At 35.1% G+C, this 26,391-nt stretch overlaps 1 protein-coding gene across 3 annotated transcripts; it reads left to right on the top strand.

Annotated features, from left to right (window-relative positions):
* LOC130982828 (probable plastidic glucose transporter 1) lies at positions 1-26,100 on the top strand. 3 transcript variants are annotated; one of them, XM_057906935.1, is made up of 12 exons: positions 1-300; positions 393-525; positions 1,173-1,373; positions 5,136-5,235; positions 13,496-13,608; positions 19,939-20,032; positions 20,110-20,266; positions 21,412-21,558; positions 24,223-24,296; positions 24,440-24,528; positions 25,163-25,277; positions 25,507-26,100. In XM_057906935.1, exons 1-12 carry the CDS (start codon positions 114-116, stop codon positions 25,687-25,689), a joined length of 1,593 nt encoding a protein of 530 aa, XP_057762918.1. In that variant the 5' UTR covers positions 1-113; the 3' UTR covers positions 25,690-26,100. The 3 variants fall into 3 exon arrangements, with proteins under 3 accessions (XP_057762918.1, XP_057762919.1, XP_057762920.1); XM_057906936.1 differs by having other exon boundaries at positions 25,163-25,256; XM_057906937.1 differs by lacking the exons at positions 5,136-5,235; positions 13,496-13,608.
* Positions 26,101-26,391: the final 291 nt, after the last annotated feature.

The raw sequence follows: 26,391 nt of genomic DNA on the forward strand, positions 1-26,391 counted from the left end.
ATGAATCCAACCAAGTCAGTAGTCACCAAAAAAATAAAAAATAAAAGAGAAGAATTCGAACGGGTGGTCGGGTTGTAATAAAACAAAAAGCTGTGGTGTTTAGACGATATCCAATGTGGCCCGTTTCAGCAGCGATCGTGTCTGCTCCTGTTTCCATTCCAAACCTTTACTTCCCTAAAGCAAAAAGAACACAAAAGCTTCATTATGGTGCCCTCAAATGCTCGTTTGGTCATTCCAGCCCCAGACTCAGAGTTTCTGCCCTCAAGGATCAGTTGCCGGATTCCGCAACTACTCCCGAAGGTCTTGAAATTTTGTTTCTTTTTTTTCTCCTTTCCCCTGTGAGATTATTATATTGTATCTGTTTGCTGAGCTTCAAAATACTAATGCTGCAGATGAAGGTAGAAAGCTTTCTTCATCTGATAATAAAAGGGGTGGCGGCGGGGGATTTGATTACGGGTGGTTGCCTGCTTTTCCTCATGTTCTCGTTGCTTCCATGTCCAATTTTATATTTGGGTATCATATTGGGTCAGTTTCTCTTCATAATTCTCTGCTTTTAACTTCTAATTACATTCTACTAAGTTAGGTGTTGATAGAGGGAGAAGTTTCACAATAGCTGAAGATGTAGCTGTGTGAAACTGAAAGTTGCTGTTCTTTTCTGTTCGGGAATTGAGGTATAACTGTTTCGGTAGTGTTGAAGTGATAGTTACATGACATAGGATCTAATAATCAAGATTTTAACTTATTATAAATAAAGCGGTTTAATTTGGTCAAATGTTGGTATTCAAAGTTTCTAAGTTATTGTTTCATTAAGTTTTGTTATATCATTAAAAGAATTTTACTATGATATATGAGATGTGTTCTCTTAATAAGATGACAATTCATGGATTGGGTGCACTTCAATATATTTAGAATAACAGAATGAGATTAAAGGCTTAAAATTGTTATAGTTGAAGACTAAGTTCGATAGGGTAGGTGCAGTATTTCTCCTTGATCTTGTAAAGTGAAACCCAATATTTGTGTTCCATTATCTGTGATTCTTGATCTGATATACCATAGCACAAGTAAATTTGACTTTTAAGAAATATGCAATGATTTAGGTTTTTTATTTTTTTATTTTTTTATTTTTTATGTTCCAGCTATATATGAATTAATAAAAATCACATGTTTTGCAGAGTAATGAATGGCCCTATTGTTTCTGTTGCTCGAGAGCTTGGCTTTGATGGAAACTCATTTCTTGAGGGACTTGTTGTCAGTATTTTTATTGCTGGTGCATTTATTGGGAGCTTAATTGCTGGTCCTTTGGCAGATAAACTTGGTTGTCGGCTCACATTTCAGATTGATACCATACCCTTAATTCTTGGGGCTATAACAAGGTAACATAATAACATGGTTCATGAAATTTAACTGCAGCATCTGTTTATTCTTGCATATATAGAGGTTATCAAGTTTTCATGTTAGAAATTTGAAAAGGAATCCTCTTAACTTCATAACTGTCTATTAGGGCATCAAAAGTTTTGGATAATATTATTTCCATAATTGATTCATTTCTGTGAATTTTGAGACCTGCAGTTTCTTCCAACAAATGGTGCACACTTCAAAAGCTAACTGGTTTTAATTTGATTCAAATTCGATTGAATCACGGGGTAGAAAGTTTGCATGCAATATGGTTCCAAGTATTTAAAAACAGTTAAAAGGTGTTAGTCAAAGCCAAAAGCCTACTTTGATATCTTAATTATCCATATCTGAAGTGACCCAAAAGGATATGATATGCCAGTAAAGATCATAATTTACTATGAGTGTTTTAAGTACCTGAGGGAAGTAGGAACCATATCTTAAGAGCTAGCTATTAAGGGGAAGAACCACTCTTCTTAAGTACAATATAAAACATCTCATGCTACTCGATGTGCTACTATGGGCATCTAATAGTGTGCACTTAAAACCTTTGGTTGCAAACAGTTCATTTGTATGATAGGACTTCTCTTTTCTTTTATCTATCCTTTTGCTATTGCTGTTTTATTTTTTGTCATTTCCCTGATTTGTTTTTATTGTTTTTCATCTCTCCACACTCCATTGTAGCCTAGATTTTAGACAGAAAAGTGAGTCCAACAAAAGGCTTGTACTTTTCTTTTAGCTAAGATAATATGCTGGAATTATGTTGTTGATGAGCTTTGTCATTTAGTAGTGAGCTATTTACAATTGGCTGTCAAGAACTTAATTAAGATTGGTGTGGAGAGGTTTGTTCCTCTTCTTTTTTTTCTTTTCCCTCAATTTTCTAATTACATAGTTTTTCTTTTCTTTGAGCTAGATATAGATTTTTTGTTAACATTTACCATTTAGGGTTTCTTTGGGATAATCTCTAATCTTAAAAGCATGGTAGAAATCATAGGAAATAGGCAGAGATAAAAGATTAATTATGTGTTTGTTCACACACCAAAGTCTGATATTTGTATCGGCTTAGGTAGAAAATAACAGTGTAGGAATTGCAAAAATAGAAAGAAACGCAAGTTAGAGAACTATAGCAGCTCTTATTCTCCTAAGCCTATTTAAAACTAATGCTTGAATGTATTCTCTCTCACACACTCATACAGATAGTCTCTCATCTTGCTGCCTATGGCCTATGCTAACTCTGCAGAGTTGGTTACAGTGTGCAGCTTCCCACTACTCTCTAATCCTCTCTGTCCATTCCCACTTTTAACCTTTATTTAAACTAACAAACTGTAGGTTCCTAACAAAGCAACCTTGGTACGTTCTTAATGTGGATGATGTTAGCAGGTTGTAAAGTCCTTCGATCACCTCATACCTATCCAGGCGTTACTTTAGAAAGTAATGTTCGTGCATTATCCTAGTGGGATATAGTGGTTTGTAAACTTATTGCCAGTAATACTATTTGAAAGATCCCTTTTTCTCTTCGGCTAGTTGAATGAATATCACTATTTAGTCTTGCTTATTGAGCTTCCCATTACAATTTCTATCACTTTGGTATCTAAGAACATTACATTGGAAATTTCCTTTATATGATGCTTCTTTAGGGCATCACATAGTTTGACGTATGATTTTGAGCCAAATTGGTGGGAACTAACTGCTAATATAGTGATAGGAACTGAGATCTAGCAGAATTAGGGATTTTATTGATGAACTAGGAATTGTGAATCACAATCCCCTTATTGAAATACACTGTTGGATCTAACCAACTCTCTCTTGAACTAACAAACTGAACATATTTTTCTATCTTACTAAAAACTAACTAATCCCTAGTATTTATAGGCAGCAGCTAGGCCTAGCCCTACTGCTCCTAAACCTGCTAAGCTAGCTTAAAAGGATCAAACAAGTCGCTTATATCATTACTCCCCCCTGGACAACCACCTTGTCCTCAAGGTGGATCTCTGGAAAGGAGCTCCAATTGCTCCACTCCGGGACGGCTTTGTACTCTGACCAACCCTCCTCCTCAGTCTCAGGTTCCATAACCAGCAATTTGAGTTCCTTGTTCTTGCACACATGCTCTGCTGAGTATGGTTTATCGCAGAAAAGGCATTTGCCTCGTGCTCGTTTAGCATGGTTTATCGCAGAAAAGGCATTTGCCTCGTGCTCGTTTAGCTTTGTATAACTCATTGATTGCTAAGGTGACGCATCCCTCGGCCGTTTTGGCGGCTCCACCCCTGACTCCGCACCCTTGCTTGCCGGACCCGTCGACTTCGCTACGAGTACCGCCTTGTTAGTAACGAAGTTCTGTATCATAGGCGTACCCACACTGTGGCTAGGAGCAGCCCGCAGTGCCATGTTACGATGCTCCACCTTCTGCACCAACTCCATCAACTCATCCACGGTCTGGAACGAGAACAGCCTGCATTCCTCACTCACTTCCAGCTTCAATCCATTCAAGAGCACGTCAATCAATAATTCTGGAGCCAGACCTCGCAGCGGACGTGCGTGCGGCACAAACTGGTCAGTATAGTCCTTCGTGGTGCTGGTTTGTTGCAGCTTTAGCAGTGATTGATAGGGACTCTTCAACCGCTCAGGTTGTAAGTGACGCAGTAACGCCACGCGAAGGGACTGCCACTACAGCGTTGGCGCGGTTGCTTCCCACCACCAGAAGCACGTGAACGTGCGGCCTTCCTTGGCGAATGTCGCCACCGCGAGCCACTCCTCTTCCGGCACCGCACTGAGCAAGAAGAACTGCTCCATATGTTTGATCCAGGTCATCGCATCCTCACCACAAAATATTGGGAGTTCTAGTTTTCTCCACTGCTCCGGTGCGGTTCTGCTTCCTTGCGAGCCGCTGGCGGCCTGGTGCGATGCTGGAGAACTCCGGTCCTGGCGGATTAGAGCACCCTGATCCATGGAATCCACTCATGTATCGATCCTCTGCAGCATCTCCTGTAGCGTGCGACACATGTCTTCAAATCGGTGAAAACGTGATTCTATCGCATCCCATCTCCCTTCCATTTTGTGCGATCGTGGTTGCACCATTCACCATAAGTACCAGGATCCGTGGACTTTTGATACCAGTTGATTGGAACTAAGATCTAGTAGAATTAAGGATTTTATTGATATACTAGGGATTGTGAATCACAATCCCGTTATTGAAGTATTGGATCTAACCAACTCTGGAGAGAATTTCCCTCTCCTGAACTAACAAAATGAACAGATTTTTCCAACTGACTAAAAACTAACCAATCCCTAGTATTTATAGGTAGCAGCTAGGCCTAGCCCTACTGCTCCTAAACCTGCTAAACAAGCTTAAAAGGAACAAACAACTTGCTTCTGTCATATAGCTACTCATTCTATTCCTTGGGAACTTATTTAACAGGGTTTACCTTCTTTTTGTTCTCTCTTGTCCTTTTATTAAGGTGATGGCTTTTGCTCCTGTTAATGATTGTAAACTATGTTTCTGATACTTAAATTTTGTTAGGTAACAGGGATTTCATAATATTTCTCTATTGTAGTTAATGAATTTTCTGTTCATATCCTTTCTTTTAAAATATGATTTTGTTATGTATTAGATGATTGATCACTATTTTGTGATCCCTTGTGATTCATCATTACTTATATTGATCAGAAGGCAAATGCTATGATTTAACACTTTTGTTGCTTTTCTACAAAATGGTCAGAACTTACATATTCTGATTTATGTCCAGTGCAAAAGCCCACTCGTTGAATGATATACTTGGAGGAAGATTTCTGGTTGGTCTTGGTATCGGCGTGAATACAGTTCTTGTTCCCATATACATATCTGAGGTACTTGTTGATATCAACTATATTAGCTTTGGAAACCGTTTTCTTGCTTTCTAATGATACTAGGTTGATTTAGCTCATGTCAACACCATATACTAGGTCCTGAATTTTCCATTAGTGATTCTGTAAGAACCTGGCATCTAGAATAAGTAGAAGAAAGAAATAGTAATAGAAGACAAGGGAGACGGAGTGATATTAGATATCACCCAATTTCCCAGTATTTGTAATCATTATCAAGTAAAAGGAAGGTATTCAAGACACCTGATTCTCTCCTAGAGTGTGATCCTATCTTTTTTCCTCTTTTTCCATGTCTTCTCACTACTTCCCACAGCCTTTTATAGTTCCCACCTCTCTCTTATAACAATGCCCACTCTTACTCATTTTCCAATTAGGCAAGTTAGTTAAAAAACCCACCAAGTCCATATTTCACTCAATTACGATTAGATCCTTAATTTCTAAATTGGCTTGGTACACAACAGATGCTTATTAATGAGAAGAGAAGAGTACAGAGATAAGAGGACTTTAGCTAATAGAAGGAAAAGCTATGAATGATGCAATACTTTCTTTCTAATATCATCACTTATTTGATAGTGAGGCCCATTTGAAGGAACATGTTCTTCGCTCATGCAGAAACCACATTGGTGCGGTATTTTATAACCCACACTACTAACCGGTAAGTGTACTGGGTCGTACTAAGTAATACTTTACGTGAGTAAGGGTCGATCCCACGAGAATTGATGGATTAAACAACGATATCGTTTGATAGGATTAGTTAGACAAACAAAAAGTAGTATTTGAGAGTTCAAAAGCATTAAACAGTAAATTTAGAAGACAGGCAATAAATATATTGGGAGAATAATATGAAGAAGGCAATTAAGGTTTTAGAGTTATCTATTTTTCCGGATTAACTTTTCTTACTAACTAATTTAATCATGTAAGATTTAATTCATGACAAACTATATGTGACTAGACCCTAATTTCTTAGACCTTCATAGTCTCCTCTAAAATTCATTAACTGCCAATTTTTTGGTCAATTAATTCCAATTAGAGGGTGATGATCAATTTCTAGTTTATATGCTAAAAGAATCCTAATTATCCAAAAATAAGAGGATTATATATTACGTATCCTGTTAAATACAAATAATTAGAAATTCAGTATAATATATTTTCAAACTACTGTTCAAGTAAATAGCTTTTCCAAAATTTACAAGAACTCAATTAGAACATGGGTCATACTTCCGTTTCACCCATATTCATAAAATAAAGAGCGAAAATAATTATTGAAATATAAATCTAAACATGGATTAAATTAGAAAGATCAAACAAATAAATCCATACAAATAGACAGAGCTCCTAATTTTAACAATGGAGGATTAGTTGCTCATGGTTCAGAGAAGAAAAAATAATGGTTCTGGTAAAAATGTACTATGTCAATGTACAGAGTTTCCTAATGGAATCCCCTTCATAAATTTTAAAATCTAATTATCTCAAAACTAAAAATAATATCTTTTTTTAAAAGATAAGATTTGAATTTAAATTCGAATTAATTAACAAGTTTTCAGCTGATGGGTGGGTACCACTTGATTGTCCATTCTGCAGCTTCCGATCTGTGTTTTCTGGGCCAGAAACTGGGTCAAAACGCGGCCCAAAATTCACGCCAGCGATTTATGTAACTTTTGCCGATCGCGTACGTCACGCGTACGCGTCGCTGGTCTTCTTCGCAAGTCACACGGACGCGTCGGTCACGCGGACGCGTCACTGAACAAATCTTCAATTCACGCGTGCGCGTCAGTCAAGCGCACGCGTTGCCGTGGAAACTTCCAGATCACGCGCACGCGTCAAGCACGCGTGCGCGTCGCTCCTTGCAGCTATCTTCTTTTATTCTTGTGCTGCAGAAATTCCGTCAAATTTCGCCGAATGCTACCTGAAATAAAGAGTAAAGTATCGTTTTTGTCCCCAACGTTTGGGGTAAGTCTCAAAGTTGTCCCTAACGTTTCAATCGTCCTATTTAAGTCCCCAACGTTTCAAAATTGACTCAATGTTGTCCTACCGTTAGGGATCCGTTAATAAAATTGACGGCGGGACAAAATTGAAACGATTTTGAAACGTTAGGGACTTAAATAGGACGAAAACGTTAGGGACAAAAATGATACATAGAAATAAATTTTAATTTTATTCTTCAATAATAATAATTTTTTACTATACATAGTATTCAATTATTTTTAATCACATTTACACTTAATCACATCACTTTTATTCTAAATAAATTTTTTTTATTTTATACTTAAAGTAATGTAATTTTTTTATAAATAAATAAATTTTACACTTTTATTCTAAATAAATAATGTAATATGAATAGAATGAAAGTGTAAAATTATAAAAAAAAATATAAGTAATGTGATTGAGTAATGAAAGTAAAATTACATTATTTAGAATGAAAGAGTAAAAGTATAAAAAAATTAATTTATTTTGAATGAAAGTGTAAAATTATAAAAAAAAAAATTATAAGTAATGTGATTAAGTAATGAAAGTAAAATTACATTATTTAGAATGAAAGTATAAAATTTATTTATTTATAAAAGAATTACAATACTTAAGCATAAAATTATAAAAAATTTATTTATTTAGAATGAAAGTGTAAAATTAAAAAAAAATATAAGTAATGTGATTAAGTAATGAAAGTAAAATTATATTATTTAGAATGAAAATGTAAAAGTTATTTATTTATAAAAAAAAATTACATTACTTTAAATGTAAAATTATAAAAAAATTAATTTATTTAGAATGAAAGTGTAAAATTATTAAAAAAATTATAAGTAATGTGATTAAATAATGAAAGTAAAATTACATTATTTAGAATGAAAGTGTAAAATTTATTTATTTATAAAAAAATTACATTACTTTAAGAATAAAATTATAACAAAATTAATTTATTTAAAATAAAAGTAATGTGATTAACTATAATTTAAAAAACGATTGAATATTATGTACAGTAAAAATTAATATTATTGAAAGATAAAATTAAAATTTATTTCTATGTATCGTTTTTGTCCCCAACGTTTTAAAATTGTCTCAATTTTGTCCCGCCGTTAATTCTATTAACGGATCCCTAACGGCAGGACAACATTGAGTCAATTTTGAAACGTTAGGGACTTAAATAGGACGATTGAAACGTTAGGGACAACTTTGGGACTTACCCCAAACGTTAGGGACAAAAACGATACTTTACTCTGAAATAAATAAAATTGCCCAAAACTCAAAATAGCATCCATAGTGGCTAAAATATAATTAATTCTTAATTAAATTCAACAATTTAAGTGCAAATTCACTAGGAAAAGATAGACAAGATGTTCATGCATCACAACACCAAACTTAAACTGTTGCTTGTTCTCAAGCAACCAAAACTAATATAAGCTTATGATGTGAATTTGCATGAGAATGATAGTTCGATTAAGCTCGTTTTTCTTTTTTTTATACTGGGGTTTACAACTGCAATCCTGAATAGGTTTGACATTTCACTCTCCTTTGAACCAGGAGGATGTCATTGTCATTCGAAATTAGAATCCGGATAATATTATGAATTCTCTGATCTTTACATTTCAGTTTAATCCTTGAACACAGCAAAATTGACTTTAATTTATTTTTTCTTTGGTGCTTTGCACCTTAAGTCTAGCCGTGACTTTAAATGTTTTGCCTCAAAGATTACTTGACACAAAAACACCACAAGCACTTAACTGGGGGACTTTATTTGAGTCCTGATTTTTCTTTCAGTTACTCCCAGACAGTGATGCTCAAAGCCTTTGACATACTCTGTTAAACGCACTTGGTCTCGACTTTAAGTGTTCTGTCTCAGGGATTTCTTGACACAATCACACCACAAGCATATGACTAGAGAAACAACTCTTTGAGCTTTTAATCATGTCTGACATCCCCAATCATTGATGCTCAGAGCTTTGGACCTTGCTTTTATTTATTGATTATTATTATTCTCTCTTTTTTTGCTGTTTCTTTTGCTTCAAGGATTAAATTTTTTTAAATTTCAGAGAAGTCATAATAATTTTCTAAATTCCTGTTCCTTATACATTAACATCTCTTGATTCAAATTCAAATATGCACTGTTCATATCATGTATTCAAAAATCATAGAAAATACCACCACTTTTAAGTAAATCAGACTATTCTTAAAATTAACTCAATTTCTCATGCAATACATTACTTCTTTTTCTTTTCTTTTTAGATTCAAGTTCAGTGAGTGGTACATGAAACATCTTTTCAGCGTTAAAGCAATTGAAAGAAAACTAAACTAGTCCTAGGATTCTAACTAATAAAGGATCATGCACAGACAAAGTAAAATAGCAGAAAACCGGAACTTAACATAGAAAAAGAGGGGAGGAATAAAAATGAAAGGAACTCAACCACCTTAGTTATCCTAGCGGTCGCTTTATTCTTCAGTTTGTGTTCTTTAGTGAAGATGATTCGCCTCCCTTTTGTGCCAGAAAATCCATAAGCGCAGTGTCAACACCAAACTTAAAGGTTTGCTTGTCCTCAAGCAAAGAAGAACTGAAAATAGAAGAGACGAATATTATGAGGAGAGAAAAATAAAAGGATAAAAGAATAAGAGAGAATTAGGAGTGGGAGAGAGAGAAAAAGAAAACTGGGCGGCGCAAGCGATACGTACGTGTACAGCACGCGTACGCGTGGGTCGCGCATTCTTCATAATGACGCCTTAGCGTCAGGCACGCGTACGTGTGCCCTGGATTTTGTGCGATTCGCGCGAAGCCAGCCGCGCGCCCGCGCGACGCTCTTTTCACATGGCCTGGGAGCCAATTATTCATACGACGCGTTCGCGTCATGCACGCGCTCACGTGGATGGCCATATGTGCGACTGACGCGAACGCGCCAGTCACGTGTCTGCGTGCTTTAACTTGTGCCTTTAGCACACTTCTTGTCCCAAGCCAACACAACTCTCTGCTCGAACACTCTTTTACGTCGAATTTATTGGTCACGCATTCGCGTCGGGGACGCGCCCGCGTGAATGGCGAAAATCACAAACGATGTGCACGCGTGGTTTGTTTGTGCTAATAGGTTGGTTCCGGCGCCATTCCCGCTCAACTCTCTCTCAAATTTTATTTGTCACTCACACATGATCGACGCGTTCGCGTCAGTGACACTTGCGCGTCGTATGCGTTTTTTTTATATATAGAGCTTGAGGTGTTCGGTTCCTGAGATAAAATAGTTGCATGATTAGAAAATTAGTAAGAAATCAGTAAAAATCAAATACGTAAGAAACTACTACTACGAAAAATAACTAAGGATACGAAATCATCAGGTTGCCTCCCGACAAACACTTCTTTATCGTCATTAGCTTGACGGTCAGTTCTGCTAATTCAGCAGATGAGTGGATCTCTGGCGATCAATCTCGCCTCCAAGATAGTGCTTCAACTTCTGGCCATTCACTGTAAATTTTCTGTCAGAATTCTCTTTCTGTATTTTCACATGACCATATGGTGAAACTCTGGTAACCACAAATGGTCCTGACCGTCGGGATTTCAGCTTTCCGGAAAAGAATTTGAGCCTTTAATTATATAAAAGCACTCTTTTTCCTGGCTCAAAGACTCTGATGGCAATCTTTTTGTCATGTAGTAGCTTGGTTCTTTCCTTATAGAGCTTGGCATTCTCATAGGCTGAATATCTGAATTCATCAAGCTCATTCAACTGAAGCATTTGCTTGATTCCTGCAACTTCTGAATTAAGATTCAGGTACCTGATTGCCCAGTAAGCTTTATGCTCCAGCTCAACTGGCAAGTGATAGGCTTTGTCATAGACCAACTGATAAAGAGGACATGCCAATGGGAGTCTTGTACGCTGTCCGGTATGTCCAAAGAGCATCATCAAGCTTCCTAGACAAGTCTTTTCTGAAAATACTGACGGTCTTCTCTAGAATCATCTTAAGTTTCCTGTTGGAAACTTCAACCTGTCCACTTGTCTGAGGGTGATAGGGGGTTACCACTTTATGACGGACGCCATATCTCAGCAGAAGAGAGTCCAGCTGTATGTTGCAGAAATGGCTTCCTCCATCACTAATGAGTGTCCGTGGGACACCAAACCGGCTAAAGATATATCTCTGAAGAAAGCTCATTACCACTTTGGCATCATTGGTGGGCAAAGCCACAGCTTTCACCCACTTGGACACATAGTCAACTGCCACTAGAATATAGTTGTTTGAATGTGAGGGTGGAAAAGGTCCCATGAAATTAATACCCCACACATCAAACAACTCAACCTCGAGAATTTCCTGCTGTGGTATTTCATGGTTGGCAAGAAGATTTGCAGCTTTTTCACATCTGCCACAGTGCTTCACAAATGCTCTTGAGTCCCTGAAGAGAATTGGCCAGTAAAATCCGCTCTGAAAGACTTTTGTAGTTGTCCTTTCACCACCAAAGTGGCCTCCATAATCAGACCCATGACAATGCCAAAGAATCTGCTGCTTTTCCTCATCCGGGACATATTTCCGAATTATTCCATCTGAGCACCTTTTAAAAAGGTATGGTTCTTCCTAAATGTAGTACTTTGCATCAGTCAATAGCTTCTTCACTTGTTGCCTACTGTACTCCATTGGGATAAAATTCATGACTTTATAATTTGCAATGTCTGCAAACCATGGTGCCTGCTGAATGAGGAACAATTGCTCATCCGGGAACGTCTCAGTCACAGCTGTGGGTGGTTGTACTCCTGCTTCCGGCTCAATTCTGGAGAGATGGTCAGCTACTTGATTCTCTGACCCTTTCCTATCTTTTATCTCAATATCAAACTCCTGAAGGAGCAACACCATCTGATTAATCTTGGTTTAGAATCCTGTTTGGTTAGAAGGTACTTCAAAGCAGCATGATCAGTATAAATAATAACTTTAGAACCAAGTAAATAGGACCTAAACTTATCAACAGCATACACAATAGCTAATAATTCCTTTTCTGTAGTTGTGTAATTCTTTTGGGCATCATTTAACACACGACTGGCATAGTAAATGACATGTACAAGCTTACCATGTCTCTGTCCTAAAATAGCTCCTATAGCAAAATCACTAGCATCACACATTAATTCAAATGGTAGATCCCAATCAGGGGGAGCTATAATGGGGGCAGAGGTAAAGTTTGCTTTTAGAGTTTCAAAAGCATGCAAACAATCAGAATCATCAGCAACCAAGAGGTTGCTTAGAGGTTTAGCAATTTTAGATAAATCTTTTATAAATCTTCTATAAAATCCTGCATAACCCAAGAAACTCCTGATTGCCTTAACATTAGTTGGTGGTGGTAATTTTTCAAATACCTCCACTTTTGTTCTATCAACCTCAATTCCCTTACTGAAAATTCGGTGTCCAAGAACAATACCTTCTGTAACCATAAAATGACATTTTTTCAAATTTAAAATAAGGTTTGATTCTAAAGAATTACCAAAAACAGAAAAGTCATCCATAAATACCTCAATAAACTTTTCAACTATATCAGAAAAAATTAAAAGCATACACCTCTGAAAAGTTGTTGAAGCATTGCAAAGTCCAAAAGGCATTCTTCTGTAGGCAAATACTCCAAAGGAGCATGTAAATGCTGTCTTCTGATCTTGAGGGTCTATTGCAATTTGATTATATCCAGAATATCCATCTAGAAAACAATAAAATGCATGACCAGCTAACATCTCAAGCATCTGATCAATGAAAACAATATTCAAAACAACTCGATAATATTTCAAAACACTTGAAAAGCGACTCTTTCCAACACCTGGATCACTATCCTGATAAGTTTTTCGACAAACCTTGTGTTGTTCCGCAACCTTATCTGCTGTCCTTGCTTCATAGGTCCCAGCATTATCAGTGACTCTTTCCCATTACTGCCTCCCTCCAACTACTAACCACATCACTGACATTGGCTTGTTTAGCAATGTTGCCTCCATTTGTTGCGTTATCTTCTATTGATCAACGCGTTGACAAAAAGATGTTGGCATGGCACAAATGATATTCGTGTAGCACACATGTGGATGATTTTGCCATGTCAATATTTTCTGTCTGTTGTGTGATGTAATTAGTTAACCAGGACTAAATTGTTAATTATATGAAACATAAGAGGGCAAAAAAAAGGATAGAAAGAAAAGATATAGGACCAAACTGAAAATTTTGGTAAGTTAAGGGACCAAAATGCATAATGTTGACAAAAGAGTAAGACAAGAATAATAAGTCGGTTTCATTCATATGTCTGTTCAATGTGTCGTAGGTTGCTCCGACAAGATACAGGGGGGCACTAGGCTCTTTATGTCAAATCGGCACTTGTGTTGGCATTATTGCTTCATTATTTCTTGGAATTTCTTCTGAGAATGATCCACATTGGTGAGTTTCTTGTCTACTTTTTTTGTTTTAAAAACTAAATTAATATTTAACTCATAATTTTTCTCAATTTCACATTTTTATTTCATGAATAATTAGTTAGGCCTTCTAAATTCTGTTCACCACAACTAGTTGAAAAAAGGCTTGGTTTTGTAAGATTCCTAGAGATATTTAAGAAGTAGAACAGAATTAAATAGCAGCAATATATGGATGCAGTAGGGAGTAATTGAAAGGAATAGGAAGAGACAATAATATAAAATCACAGAGAAGGGAGTATCAGTGTGATATATCCCAAATCAGTAAAGAATTATATTATGTGTGTATGAGTGTATAGCAAATGATAAAAATGATATTTGCCATTTGGGAGGCCAATTCTCTCCTTAATTCTTACTCACCAGTTGCCCCACTCTATTATTTTCTTACCTCTGCTCCTATATGAAAATTGAAAAGGAGTTATTTTCCCATTCTGCCCTTGATCTTCCTTACTGCTGAGGTGCGTAATAGGTTGCTGCTGTACTAGGACTGAAATTCAGTGCTATGTATTTTCATCTTGTACTTTTATTGGTAATCTGTCCACTGCAATCTTTTTTGATAAGAAATAGATTGGGATTTAGGAGTTTTATCACAATAGATAAAGATTATTCAGTAAAGGGCATACCCAAGACACAACGAAAACATAAAAGATAGATAAAAGGGATTTTTTTTACTAGACCTCTAAGAAATCTCTTAGCAACCTAGGTTACCAGAAGGGCTTTCCCTACTAGACTTGCAAAGAATCTGTGCTTAACAATCTAGATCAGAGGGATGAAAATTGAATCACTCAATCTTCTCCATGCAACAAGCCGAAGCAAATCACTCATTTGATCAGATTTGATTAGAATTTAAAATCAAATTTGATTTTATTAAATTAGATCAGATTTGATTTAAATTTAAAATTCCTAAAAATACTACTAAGCAAATCAAAAGTAGATCAAATCTTCTAACAAACTCTAATAGCAAAACAAATTAAAAATAAATAACTAAAATTAAAAAATTAATAAAAATTATGCCTCTAATTGAATTTGAAAAGCTTTATTGGGCTTTTTGTTGTCTTGCCTTAGCCTAATGGGCTTATGAATTGTTGCTCTTTCAGTACCACTGTTTTTGAGACAGACTCTTGGTCTTCTTGATATCCAAGACTAGCATGGCACAATTCTTCTAGAATTCAGATCCTTGAATATGACAAGATTCTCATTCTGTCTCTTAGCTCTAAGATGACAAAAATGCCCTCCTGACCACGTATCATTCTCTCACTCTTTAAAAAGATTCGTCCTTGAATCTTGAATGAGATGCTGTTCGTCCCTCCAAGGAATCCAAACCCAATATCCGGGTTTAAATACCATGGTTTGATGACTCTTCTCTACCCACTGAATTGTGGCTATGTCTTTCATGTGTGCAAGTTCAATATTTCCAACTATACTTTCACCATCTTGTGCAAAGTGTGCAATTTGTCTTCCTTTCTTTTCATCTATATTAATGCCTCCATAATTGATCAGTGAATCTACAAAGCCTGGGAAAATTGATATAAAAACACTAAGAATTTTGTGGTTAGATGTATGAGAAACTAAGGATTCCATAGAATTCAATGATTCTAATGTACTCTTTCTAAGCTAGAATTTTTTAGATCTCTCTCACAAGTGTGTTTATTGCTCTCAGCTTCTTTGTCACTCATCGACTCCTCTCTTACTATTCTCATATTTTCTCTCAAAACTCTCACTTTCAATTAAACATTGATCCTTTTCACTGAAACACTCACTTTCTTTCTCTGTTTCTTTTCTCTCTGGATTTTTAAATTTCTTACATCCCAAGAACCCAATTGAGAAATTCTGCACTTTTGATTCTTCCAAGGACACATCACCCTCTACAACATACTCAACAAATTCTTCCATCTCTGGCTTTGAAGAAGAATGAAAGATAGACGTAGAAGAAATTCTCTTTTTATGGCGATCTATCGTTTATTGCACCTGCTCCCTGTCAATGGCCAATTTGACCAAATCTTCCATGGTTGCGTAACGGTAACGTTGGACTTTATCTGCAAGTTCTTCACGTAATCCAAACAAAAATCGTTCCATAAGAACCTCAGGACTCCTTTTAATATTAGCCTTGTCCATCAAATATAAAAACTCCTTGTGGTTCTCCATCACTGATTGTGAACTTTGTTGCAACTTACAAAATCTTAAAAAAAAATTCATTGCAGTATTAGGAGTGAGCACGGGTAGCGGATACCCGATTACTCATCCGAACTCGAACCAAACCAATTAAATTGGTTCTAGAACCAACGGGTAATCGGGTTCAACCCGAACCAAACCGATGATCTTTGTTAGTGATTGGTTCGGGACTTCGGGTATCGGTTTTGGGTGTACGGAACCCGAACCAAACCGCGAACACGAACATATATTAATTAAATAAAAAAATAAATAATATATATATGACTTTTTCATTAGACAAAGATTATTTATTATTAATGTGTTTGGATTTTAATGAGTTTAGTTTTTAGGCGACGTCTCTGGTATAGAAGCGAATCTTGTTTCTACACATGTAAAAGTGCTGTGTCAAATTGATATAGTACCATGTGTCCACGAGCGAGGGATAAAAGCTGAGAAGCGTAAAAGGGAGGTACAAAGGCGACAGTGATGTTGGTATTATTGATGCACATGGTGTAAAAATAAAAATGGTTCAATATTGTATATTAATTTTAATTACGGATCCCGTAATAAAAAATAATAGTGGGCCATTATTACATAAACTTTAATGTTTTTGTTGGTAGATCGTTTCATGTGGATGAATAAAAAACTTTGTTCAGGTGATAGTCACGAACGCTTTGCATGATTTTGCCGCTTCACCAATCGAGAGCCACCCCGGCCCCTTGTTTCTATTCTCAATAATTTTTTCAACATACCCTTCTTTCGAGACAGAAAGAAATATTCTTTACAAATCATGCTTATGTAGTGCATGGACAGAAACCTCCAACTTATTTCTTATTAGGCATTTTGTCTTTTCTAGTCCACATGGAAAAATAAGTACAATGCCCACAAATTACTAAAATAGTAGAAATAAGTACAATGGAAATAAATTTCTAACTAGCAACAAGTCACCAAAAAAATTTCTAACTAGCAACAAAATCCAACTTTTAAAAAAAATTCATGAATTCCTAAAAAAACCTCTAACTAATTATGCATCTTCTATTCGATTTTTTCTTAACCTGATTCCAATATTATGAAATTTATTTAAACAAGTTTGTTCTCATCTAGTTTTAGCAAGACGAAATACAATATTAAATAAATAACTCCTCTCTTTTTATATACAAATTCACTTAAATACACCACATTATATATATATGAAACTAAAATACAATTATACTTATATTTAATTAAAACACAAATTTTTGACAAAATTACTACTACTTTTACATTAAAATATCATCAATTATACTTATATTTAATTAATTATTATTTTTATATTTGTATTCAACTTTATTTTTAATATCAAAATTATAATTTACTATAACATTTTTCTTAACTTCATTTATAACTATGTTTAAATTGAAATAATCAAAATTATTTCTTTTAAATACTATGACAACATTACTAAATGTGGCATTTCACACTTGCTCCATTTTTTTTCAATTATTCATTGTAAATTTCAATAATCTTTCTCCATTTTTTTTCAATTATTCATTGTAAATTTCAATAATCTTTCTTTTTATTTTGATTTCATTCACTCTTATTTTCATCCACATCTCTAATCAAACTACTCTTCTTTTCATATTACTTCTTTTTTTTGGTATTATCATATTACTTCTAATAATTATATTTTTCTACCACAATTACCTAACACAATTCATCTATATGATCCTAACAGCGTCTGTTAATTTTTTGTTCATGATGTGCAAGTCCTGTATTTTTTTCCATCTAAATTTTCTGCTTCAAATGTGTATTTTTTTTTGTTTTACTTTCGATTTTTCTAAACTTTCTTTCTTCAACTCAAAGCACAAAATAAAATTTTCTTCTAGTTCTAACTTACATGAGCCTAATCCATTTACCAATACTATAATACATGGACTTTACCAAAAAAAAAATCAGCCTAATCTCATAGCTGTAATTATTACATTTTTAATTACTGCTAAGTTGAGCAGCAGTTATTTTTTTGATGGACACCTGTCAGCTTTTCAGAATGACAAAGCACTTCTATATGTGTAGAAATAACCCACACTTTTACACCAGAGAAGTCGCTTAGTTTTTAATGTATTTAGTGTTTTTGGATTATTTCTATTGATGTTACATGTTTATTGTACTTGTTGAATTTTTAAGATAAAAATTTGATTTTTTTTTATGAATTTCAAAGTCATTGGATACCCAATTACCCGAACCGAACCAATCCGTTCTTAATCGGTTTGGTTTAGTTCGGGTACATGTACAAAAAAAACACAAATCCAAACCAAATTGAACCAATTATATTTTAATCATTTCGGTTCTAATTTTACCATGAATCCGAACCAAATCAACCCGTACTCACCCCTATATGGTATGATGATGGCACAAACTGGTTCCTCATAATTTTCTTCATAATTTAATTTTTTTTTGCAACTTTTTTTTGCAGACACGGACTTAAAGATAGAATAATTGTAAAACCAAAATAAATAAGAATTTTTTTCGTTTTTTTTTACTCTAACGTGAATTTACAGAAATTAAAGAGAAAAAAAAAACAAAGAAACTAAACAAGACCCATGAAACGTGTAGATAAATAAGAATTTACCTATGATTTGGCTTTGATACTAGATGATAAAAAATAGATTGGGGCTTAGGGGTTTTATCACAATAGATAAGGATTATTCAGTAAAAGGCATACCTAAAGACACAGCGGAAACATAAAAGATAGATAAAAGGGGTTTTTCCTACTAGACCTCTAAGAAACCTGTTCTTAGCAACCTAGGTTAGCGGACTACTAGACTTTCAAAGAACCTATCCTTGACAACTTAAGATTAGACGGATGAAAATTGAAGTACTCAATCTTCACCATGCAACAAGCGAAGCAAATCACTCACCTCACTTAATCACACTAAAAAATGTGCATAAAGCACTAAGAAAATTTTATTCATGAAAGTTGTGTAAATTGCGTCACCAAAGGTGTTTGAATAGGCACCTAACAAACTAACTAAAAAATAAGATAAGATAACTTAATTTAAATCTCCTAAAGATAAGATAACTAATTTAAATCAGATTTGGTCTTATTGGATTAGATAATATTTGATTTAAATTTTAAAATCCTAAAGATATGATAATTAATTTAAATCAAATTTGATCTTATTAGATTATATCATATTTGATTTAAATTTAAAATCCCTAAAAATACTACTAAGCAAATCAAAAGCAAATCAAAACTTCCAACAAACTCTAACAACAAAACAAATTAAAAATAAATGACTAAAATTCAAAAATTAATAACAATTATGCCTCCCATTGAATTTGAAAAGCTTTATTGGGTTTCTTGTTGTCTTGTCTTAGCCCAATGGGCGTTATGAATTGTTGCCCTTTCAGCATCACTGTTTGAGATGGACTCTTGGTCTTTTTGATGTCCAAGACTGGCATCGCACAATTTTTCTAGAATTCAGATCCTTGAATATGACAAGATTATCATTGCGTCCCTTAGTTCTAAAATGACAAAAATGTCCTCCTGACCACATATCATTTTTTGTGAACATGAGGGCCTGATCACTTCCATAATATGAAGGTTTAATAATTTGGATAATGACTTTTGCTGTAAGTTGTGTGTGTATATGTGTACATTCTATAATGACTGATATGTGTATGTATCTCATTTCTTTTCAAGAATTCCCAAATCACCGGATCTACATTCTGTGATGTCTTTTCAACTCACTCGATTTTTTGTAGAATAAGTATTAAAATGAACATGCCTAATGTATGGCTCATATCCATAATTATTTCAAATCCGATTCAATTGATGTAAAGTAGCAGCCCCTAGCTCATAACACAGCCATATTTTGCAGTCTCAAAGTTGCTTTGGTGAGAATAGTTTTTGGTAGTGATGGCCTTAGGGATGTCTTGATTTCAATTTTTTGCACTTAGAACTTAAAATGCTTAAAACTAATATGAATACATTTTTAAAATATTCACTGAAATAAAATCTTTGCATGAATTCATATGGGAGCTGGCTTTTGGTCCTCTCTGGTTTACTCTGATAATGATTGTTGCTTTTTCTGTATCTTACATTCTTTAGAAACTGGAACTTATTTTCAAATAATGCCTATATGCCATTGATAAATATGAATTTCAGGTGGAGGACAATGTTGTATATTGCGAGTGTCCCTGGTTTTGTTGTTGCACTTGGTATGCAGTTTGCTATCGAGAGTCCACGGTGGCTTTGTAAGGTAGGACTTTGTGATCTCTCTATGTGACAATTTATAAGCTTGTACACTCTTTACAAGGCTATAATATTTCTGGTCAGGCTGGGAGAATGGATGAAGCTAAAACAGTAATACGGGAGCTTTGGGGTGCATCTGAAGTAGAGAATGCAATTGAAGAATTTCAGTCTGTCAGCATGAGTGATGGCAGTGATTTGGACAGTAGATGGTCAGAGATCCTGGAGGAACCACATTCTAGAGGTTGTATGAAGGTGGTCTTGGCTATTCTGTGCGTGGAAATTTAATCTTTTCCCTAGCCGAGATTGAGTATCTGGCTAGGAGAGACATATGTTCCATAGGCATATAGGTCATTGTCTGGAATTGTGTGGCACCATATGACACACAAATGATTTTGCAAAAAATTAGTACAGGGGCATGAGAAACTGAAAAAAAAAAAATGGAGAATCAGGTGAAGCTTTAGGTTTCCAAGAGCTGTTGGACCTAGGGATTTGTGCTAAAGAGATTCACAGAATACTCACAGGCGGGAGGGAGGTGTTCATTACTATGTTTGGAATATGAAACATTTGTAACAAATGGAGGGAAAAAAGTTTTAGGGTGTCCTAAAATATATAATGATCATAAGTCAGCCTCCCTTAAAATAGATAAATACTATCTGAAAATAAATAAAGATAAACAATAAATAATACTGGATCCTAAAAGTGTATATATATATATATATATATATATATATATATATTAGTAAAATCTCTTTTAATAGTAAATCAGAGAGTGTGTAGACACTGGTTGAGAGAGAAATGAAAAGGTTAACTTCGGCTTGATATTGTAGTGTTTATGTGCAGCATTCATTACAAGATTGAGGGGGTAGAAATGAATCTTTTGCAATACAAAAGTTAAACACATTAGTCTTCGCAGTGAGAATGAGAGATAGAAATGGGCTACTATACATTTGTGACGGTGTGACCTGGTGGTAATCTTTTAAGCTTTGGCCCAGTGAGGTGAAGTCTGAGTGAGGGATATGATATAAAAACAAATACACTCTCCAACCTGCTCAAACCAGTGGATTAGACTTTTTTTTTCTTGTTGAGTAATAGAAACTGAACAGGACAAAAGTAGCCGGTCAAATTGGTTGACTTGACCTATAAAACCTGTTTCTCTATCTCCTCCTAGTGATACATCCAGCAAAGAATATATGTTTGATTATACCAAATATATGGATCCATGAGTATTTTAACTTAACTACGACATCAGTTTATCAGCTTTGACTTATGCATTGCATGAAGTAGACCTTCCCCCTCTTGATATATAAGTATACGTTGATAGTCATTACTTGCTGTCATTACTTGAATTGTGAATGAAATTCATGATATTATCATGTATCAATGCAGTTGCCTTTATTGGAGGGACTCTTTTTACACTTCAGCAGTTTGCTGGAATAAATGGAGTTCTATACTTTTCATCATTGACGTTCCAAGATGTTGGAATTCAAAGCAGTGCTTTGGCAAGCTTATTCGTTGGACTTACTAACTTTGCAGGTGAACAGTCTACACTGCATTCTTTTGCATTCACAAACTTGATTTCTCTTAGGCTGCGTTTGTTTTGGAGTATTGAGATTGAGACCGAGGGAATGAGACTCAGTACTATGTTTGTTGGCTTGAGACTAGAACTAAAATTTCAGTCCCGAGACACAAAATTTCAGTCCCTTTAGTACCTCAAGAAAGTGGGGACTGCAATTTTTTGGGATGGACTGAAATTTTACTAATAATTTCTTCAAAGAATACCCTCATTCAAAGTTTAAAATTCCAAGTTTTTGTTCAAAACTAATTAGGGCTTTTTCTCATTTGTTGTTTCTCTTCTCAAATGCTGGAACACTGATGAGAGGATTTCCTATCGGTAAAGAAATTCACAAATATAATCGCATTATAAGTATAGTTTCTAAACCAACAGAGAATTCTTTCGTAAAAAGTTTGGTTGTCACAAGTAACAAAACCCAATAAAAATAAATAACCGAAGTATTTAAACCTCGGGTTGTCTTCTCAAGGAATTGCAGGGAGGTGTGTTTTATTATTGGTTATGGAAAAAGATGTATTTTATTTTGGGTTTTTGAAATAAGGAACAAGTAATTTAAATGACAAGAAAAATAAATTAATAATTAAGAAAACTCTTGGCAAGGTATGAAAATTAGAAGTCCTATTCTAGTTATTCTTATCAATTGTGATGAGAACTGCTCGTTGCTCCCACTTAGTCAACCTCTAACTATGAAGGTAAGTCAAGTGATAAATCAATATGAATCCTCAAGTCCTAGTCAATCCTCAAAGAAAGACTAGAGTTAGTGGAATTCAAGTCAATTAGCAACTTCCAATTATCACTCAACGAAAGAGTTTGATAACTCAAGAGTCTCTAATTACTCAACCACAACTAAGAATATAGAAAGCTAAATAAAAATCATATATTTGAAATACCTCAATTGTATTAAATAAAAGAAATCAAATCCAACATGAAAATTCATAAATTAAATTAGGAAAATAAATAAAAGGAACATTGAACTTGGAAATTGAGTAGTAGAAATCCTAATCCTAAAAGAAATCCTAAATCTTAAAACCTAAGAGAGAGGAGAGAGCTTCTCTCTCTCTAGAAACTACATCTAAAACCTAAATTGTGAATTATGAATGTTGTATTTTGTATGTCCTGAGTCTTTGCATGTTCCCTGGCTTTATTCTGTGTTTTCGGGCCGAAAACTAGGTCAAAACGCGGCCCGAAATCACCCCCAGGGATTTCTGTTAATTCTGCAAATCGCGCATGTCACGCGCACGCGTTGTCCACGCATGCGCGTCATTCAGCGTTTTCCTTGCCACGCGTACGTGTCGTCCACGCGTTCGCGTCATCCGTACAGATTCCAGTCTACGCATTCGCGTCAGGCACGCGAACGCGTCACTGCGATTTTCTCCATTTCGCGCAGTCGCGTGAGCCATGCGTCCGCGTTGATGTTCGATGGTCATCTCCTTGATTTCTTGTGTTCCTTCCATTTTTGCAAGCTTCCTCTCCATTCTCTAAGCCATTCCTGCCCTATGAAGCCTGAAACACTTAACACACGGATCACGGCATCGAATGGTATAAAGGAGAATTAAAATACACAATAAAAAGATCTCTAGAAAGCAAGTTTTCAACCATAGGACGACTTTGGGAAGAAATTGTAATATCATGCTAATCATATGAATAAGTGGGTAAAGACGTGATAAAAACTACTCAATTAAACACAATATAAACCATAAAATAGTGGTTTATCAAGCACCACCATCATGCAGATCTTGCTGAAACCTCTGTCCTATCGCCGCCGCCATGGTGTAAAAAATAACTCTTAGCACAAATTTATGTGCCCCAAAACTCAATCACCCTCTAACCTTCATTTTCGACCCTTTGATTTTCATGGACACACAGAATTAGTTCATTATTTCCCTCTATCTTTTACTTGATAAGTACCTCTATTGAAAATCTAAGACATAATAACTTACTTTTCATCCCATCAAAGAAACAGAATGAAGATAGAGAGATATCACAAAATTAAAGTGGTAATTATCCATTAAAGTTCAACTAGCTTGTGAAATTTGTTCTTTAAAGAACCAGTAAAAAGGATCAGACACCACAATCACTCATCAAATCTGAAAACCTCAAAACCCCTCGTTGAAAACAACTAGTCGAATTGTGACTTTATGCAAAGCTAACCACGATGTTAACTACCTAAGATCAGTGTCATCATCAATGCATCAGAAATTTTATGTCAAAGATATCATATCATCAAGTTACATACCTTATTTTGAGGGTAGCCCTTGTTTCCACCATCAATAGCAACCAATTTGCTCTTCTCTAGTAGCCCCTACAACCAGGTATAGAAACAAATTCAAGAAGGCACCATAAAACAATAGAGCAAATAAAGAGGAGAACAACAGAGCAAATTCAAGAAATCAAATATGATAACAATAGTGAGACACAGCGAGAGAGAGAGATGGAAAATGGGAAAGGGATGTCTGCAGAGTTGGTTAGGGAGTTGGGTTTTTTTTTTTCCCTTTTTAATTAATAGGGTAATTTAGTCATTTCATTTATTTCAGTTTCTATTTTTATTTTGAACCAAACAGAATACTTGGACATAACGATCCCTAGGTATCAAATTCCAATTGCTGTGACCTATTTGTTTCTTTCAGGTGCACTCTGTGCTTTATACTTGGTTGATAGGGAAGGAAGACAGAAACTTCTAATAGGAAGCTACCTGGGGATGGTGAGGGTGTACAATATGTAACAATAGCACAACCATTCACGTGTGTGCATAGGCACACAAATCAATTGCTTTTTGTCTTGTACCTAGCTCAGACCAGCATTTTGACTGTTTTACTAACGATTTTCAATTATGCTTCTCTGTAGGCAATTTCTATGTTTCTTGTGGCTTTTTCTGTCGTATTTCCATTGGATGAGCTGCTAAGCAACAACTTATCAATACTGGGAACTATCATGTATGAATTCACTTGCTGCTGATATAATAGTTTATCGAATAAATATTTCTGCTAGCTTGTGTTTACTTATTTGTAGAAATGGGTGTTTTAAACTTGGTTAGACTATGGCTAAATAATTCGGTATGATTAGAATAGTTAACCATGGATATTTGGATAATAAGTTTGAAAAGAAAGAGAATAAAAGCTACTTTGGAATAAATTATGTTTGGATGTATTAACTCAAGTAATTGTAAAGCAGCATGCATGTGCTGCATATAACCAAAAGTGTCAAAAATTTATAGTTGCTTTTTATTATGAGCTGTTCTAGCTAAATAGTACCTTTGCCATGTATTGTTTATAAAGTCACGGTTCTATGTATTTTCTGGCCAAAATGGTATCCGTATTAAGGTTGCCTTTGGATTTGGAATAGCTTATTATTCTTACTCACTGAATAATGTTGTGAAATAACATATCAATATTTTTTTTATCATAAAAGAAAACAACAGAAAAACATTTTGTCAGTATAATTGTTTCAACATTCAAAATTGACCACAGATGACGACACCAAGATTTGATTCCTGAGGTTTCCAGAGTTTGATATTTTCTGAGGTTTTGGAAAATGAATCATGCATTTTCCCTCTATCCAATTTCACAGGTATATATTCTCTTTTGCAATTGGAGCTGGTCCTGTGACAGGAATAATTATTCCGGAGCTTAGCAGCACAAGGACTAGGGGGAAGATCATGGGGGTCAGTTTTTCTACCCATTGGGTGGGTAATAAAATATTTTGTTGCTTTGCCTGTATTATTGGAAGCTGTTTTATCTCACTTTTTTGTTGCTTTGTCTTTATCAAAGTTGTTTTCGTAACTACCGAAGAATACAGTAAGTTGATTTATATACCAGACATTCTTTTTCATCATGGTGTGTTCAATTTAGTAGGCTACTAATTTCTTTCTCTTGGTAAATAAGTAGGCCACTTATTTAATGCTTCATATTCAGGCGTGCAACTTTGTAGTGGGCTTATTCTTCCTTGAGTTGGTGGAGAAATTCGGAGTTGCACCAGTATATGCCAGCTTTGGAGCAGTTTCTTTGGTAGCTGCAGCATTTGCCTATTACTTCATCGTAGAAACCAAGGGGCGGTCGCTTGAAGAAATTGAACGGTCTTTGAACCTGAAAGCATGAGCATTAGAGTTTCATGACAACATGTCATCCATGTACATGACAGGCCTTAACCGATTGAAAAAGGGCAGGATATTGCAACATTGATCTCTGGCTGGGGTCCTTAATCCGTGCAACAAGCCTTTATTGGAAAACGAATGAGTTTGCATCCCTGCAAGGTTAGCAGCTTGTATTATTGATCAATGTACAGCGAAATTTTGATATGTTTGTATTCCCAAACTTGAGCTGTTTCTACCGAATGCTATATGTAACTTTGACTGCTGACTACTACACCATGTTAAAGTATACTCATTAGAACTTAGCAGTAGAAGTTAATTTGACGCATATCTTTTTCATTTCCTTCTCCAATGCTGGTTGTTTGAGTCATATGCTTGTAAGCAATACATAATAATTCTATAATTTCTTTCTCTTAAATGTATACCGCTAAAACTAATAGTTAGGAATTTAGTTACATACCATTATTTCACTTTTTTCTTAAGATATTGATTGCCTGTCTTTTGGGTATGGATTGTGTTGTATTGAAAGTGAGCCTTCCACTTATTTTCATATAACCTCTAGACCAAAAAGGAAATAAATAAAAAAAATATGATAAATTCTTATCTGTATACTAGTATCAATTTCGGTTAGTTTAACTAATCCTAAACGAATATCTGAAACTGAGCTGACTACAATAATAAGACATTCCGGTGCACTAGCATACCGCGT

This window comes from Arachis stenosperma, chromosome 5 (assembly GCF_014773155.1).
Source record: "Arachis stenosperma cultivar V10309 chromosome 5, arast.V10309.gnm1.PFL2, whole genome shotgun sequence".
Classification (NCBI taxonomy): domain Eukaryota; kingdom Viridiplantae; phylum Streptophyta; class Magnoliopsida; order Fabales; family Fabaceae; genus Arachis; species Arachis stenosperma.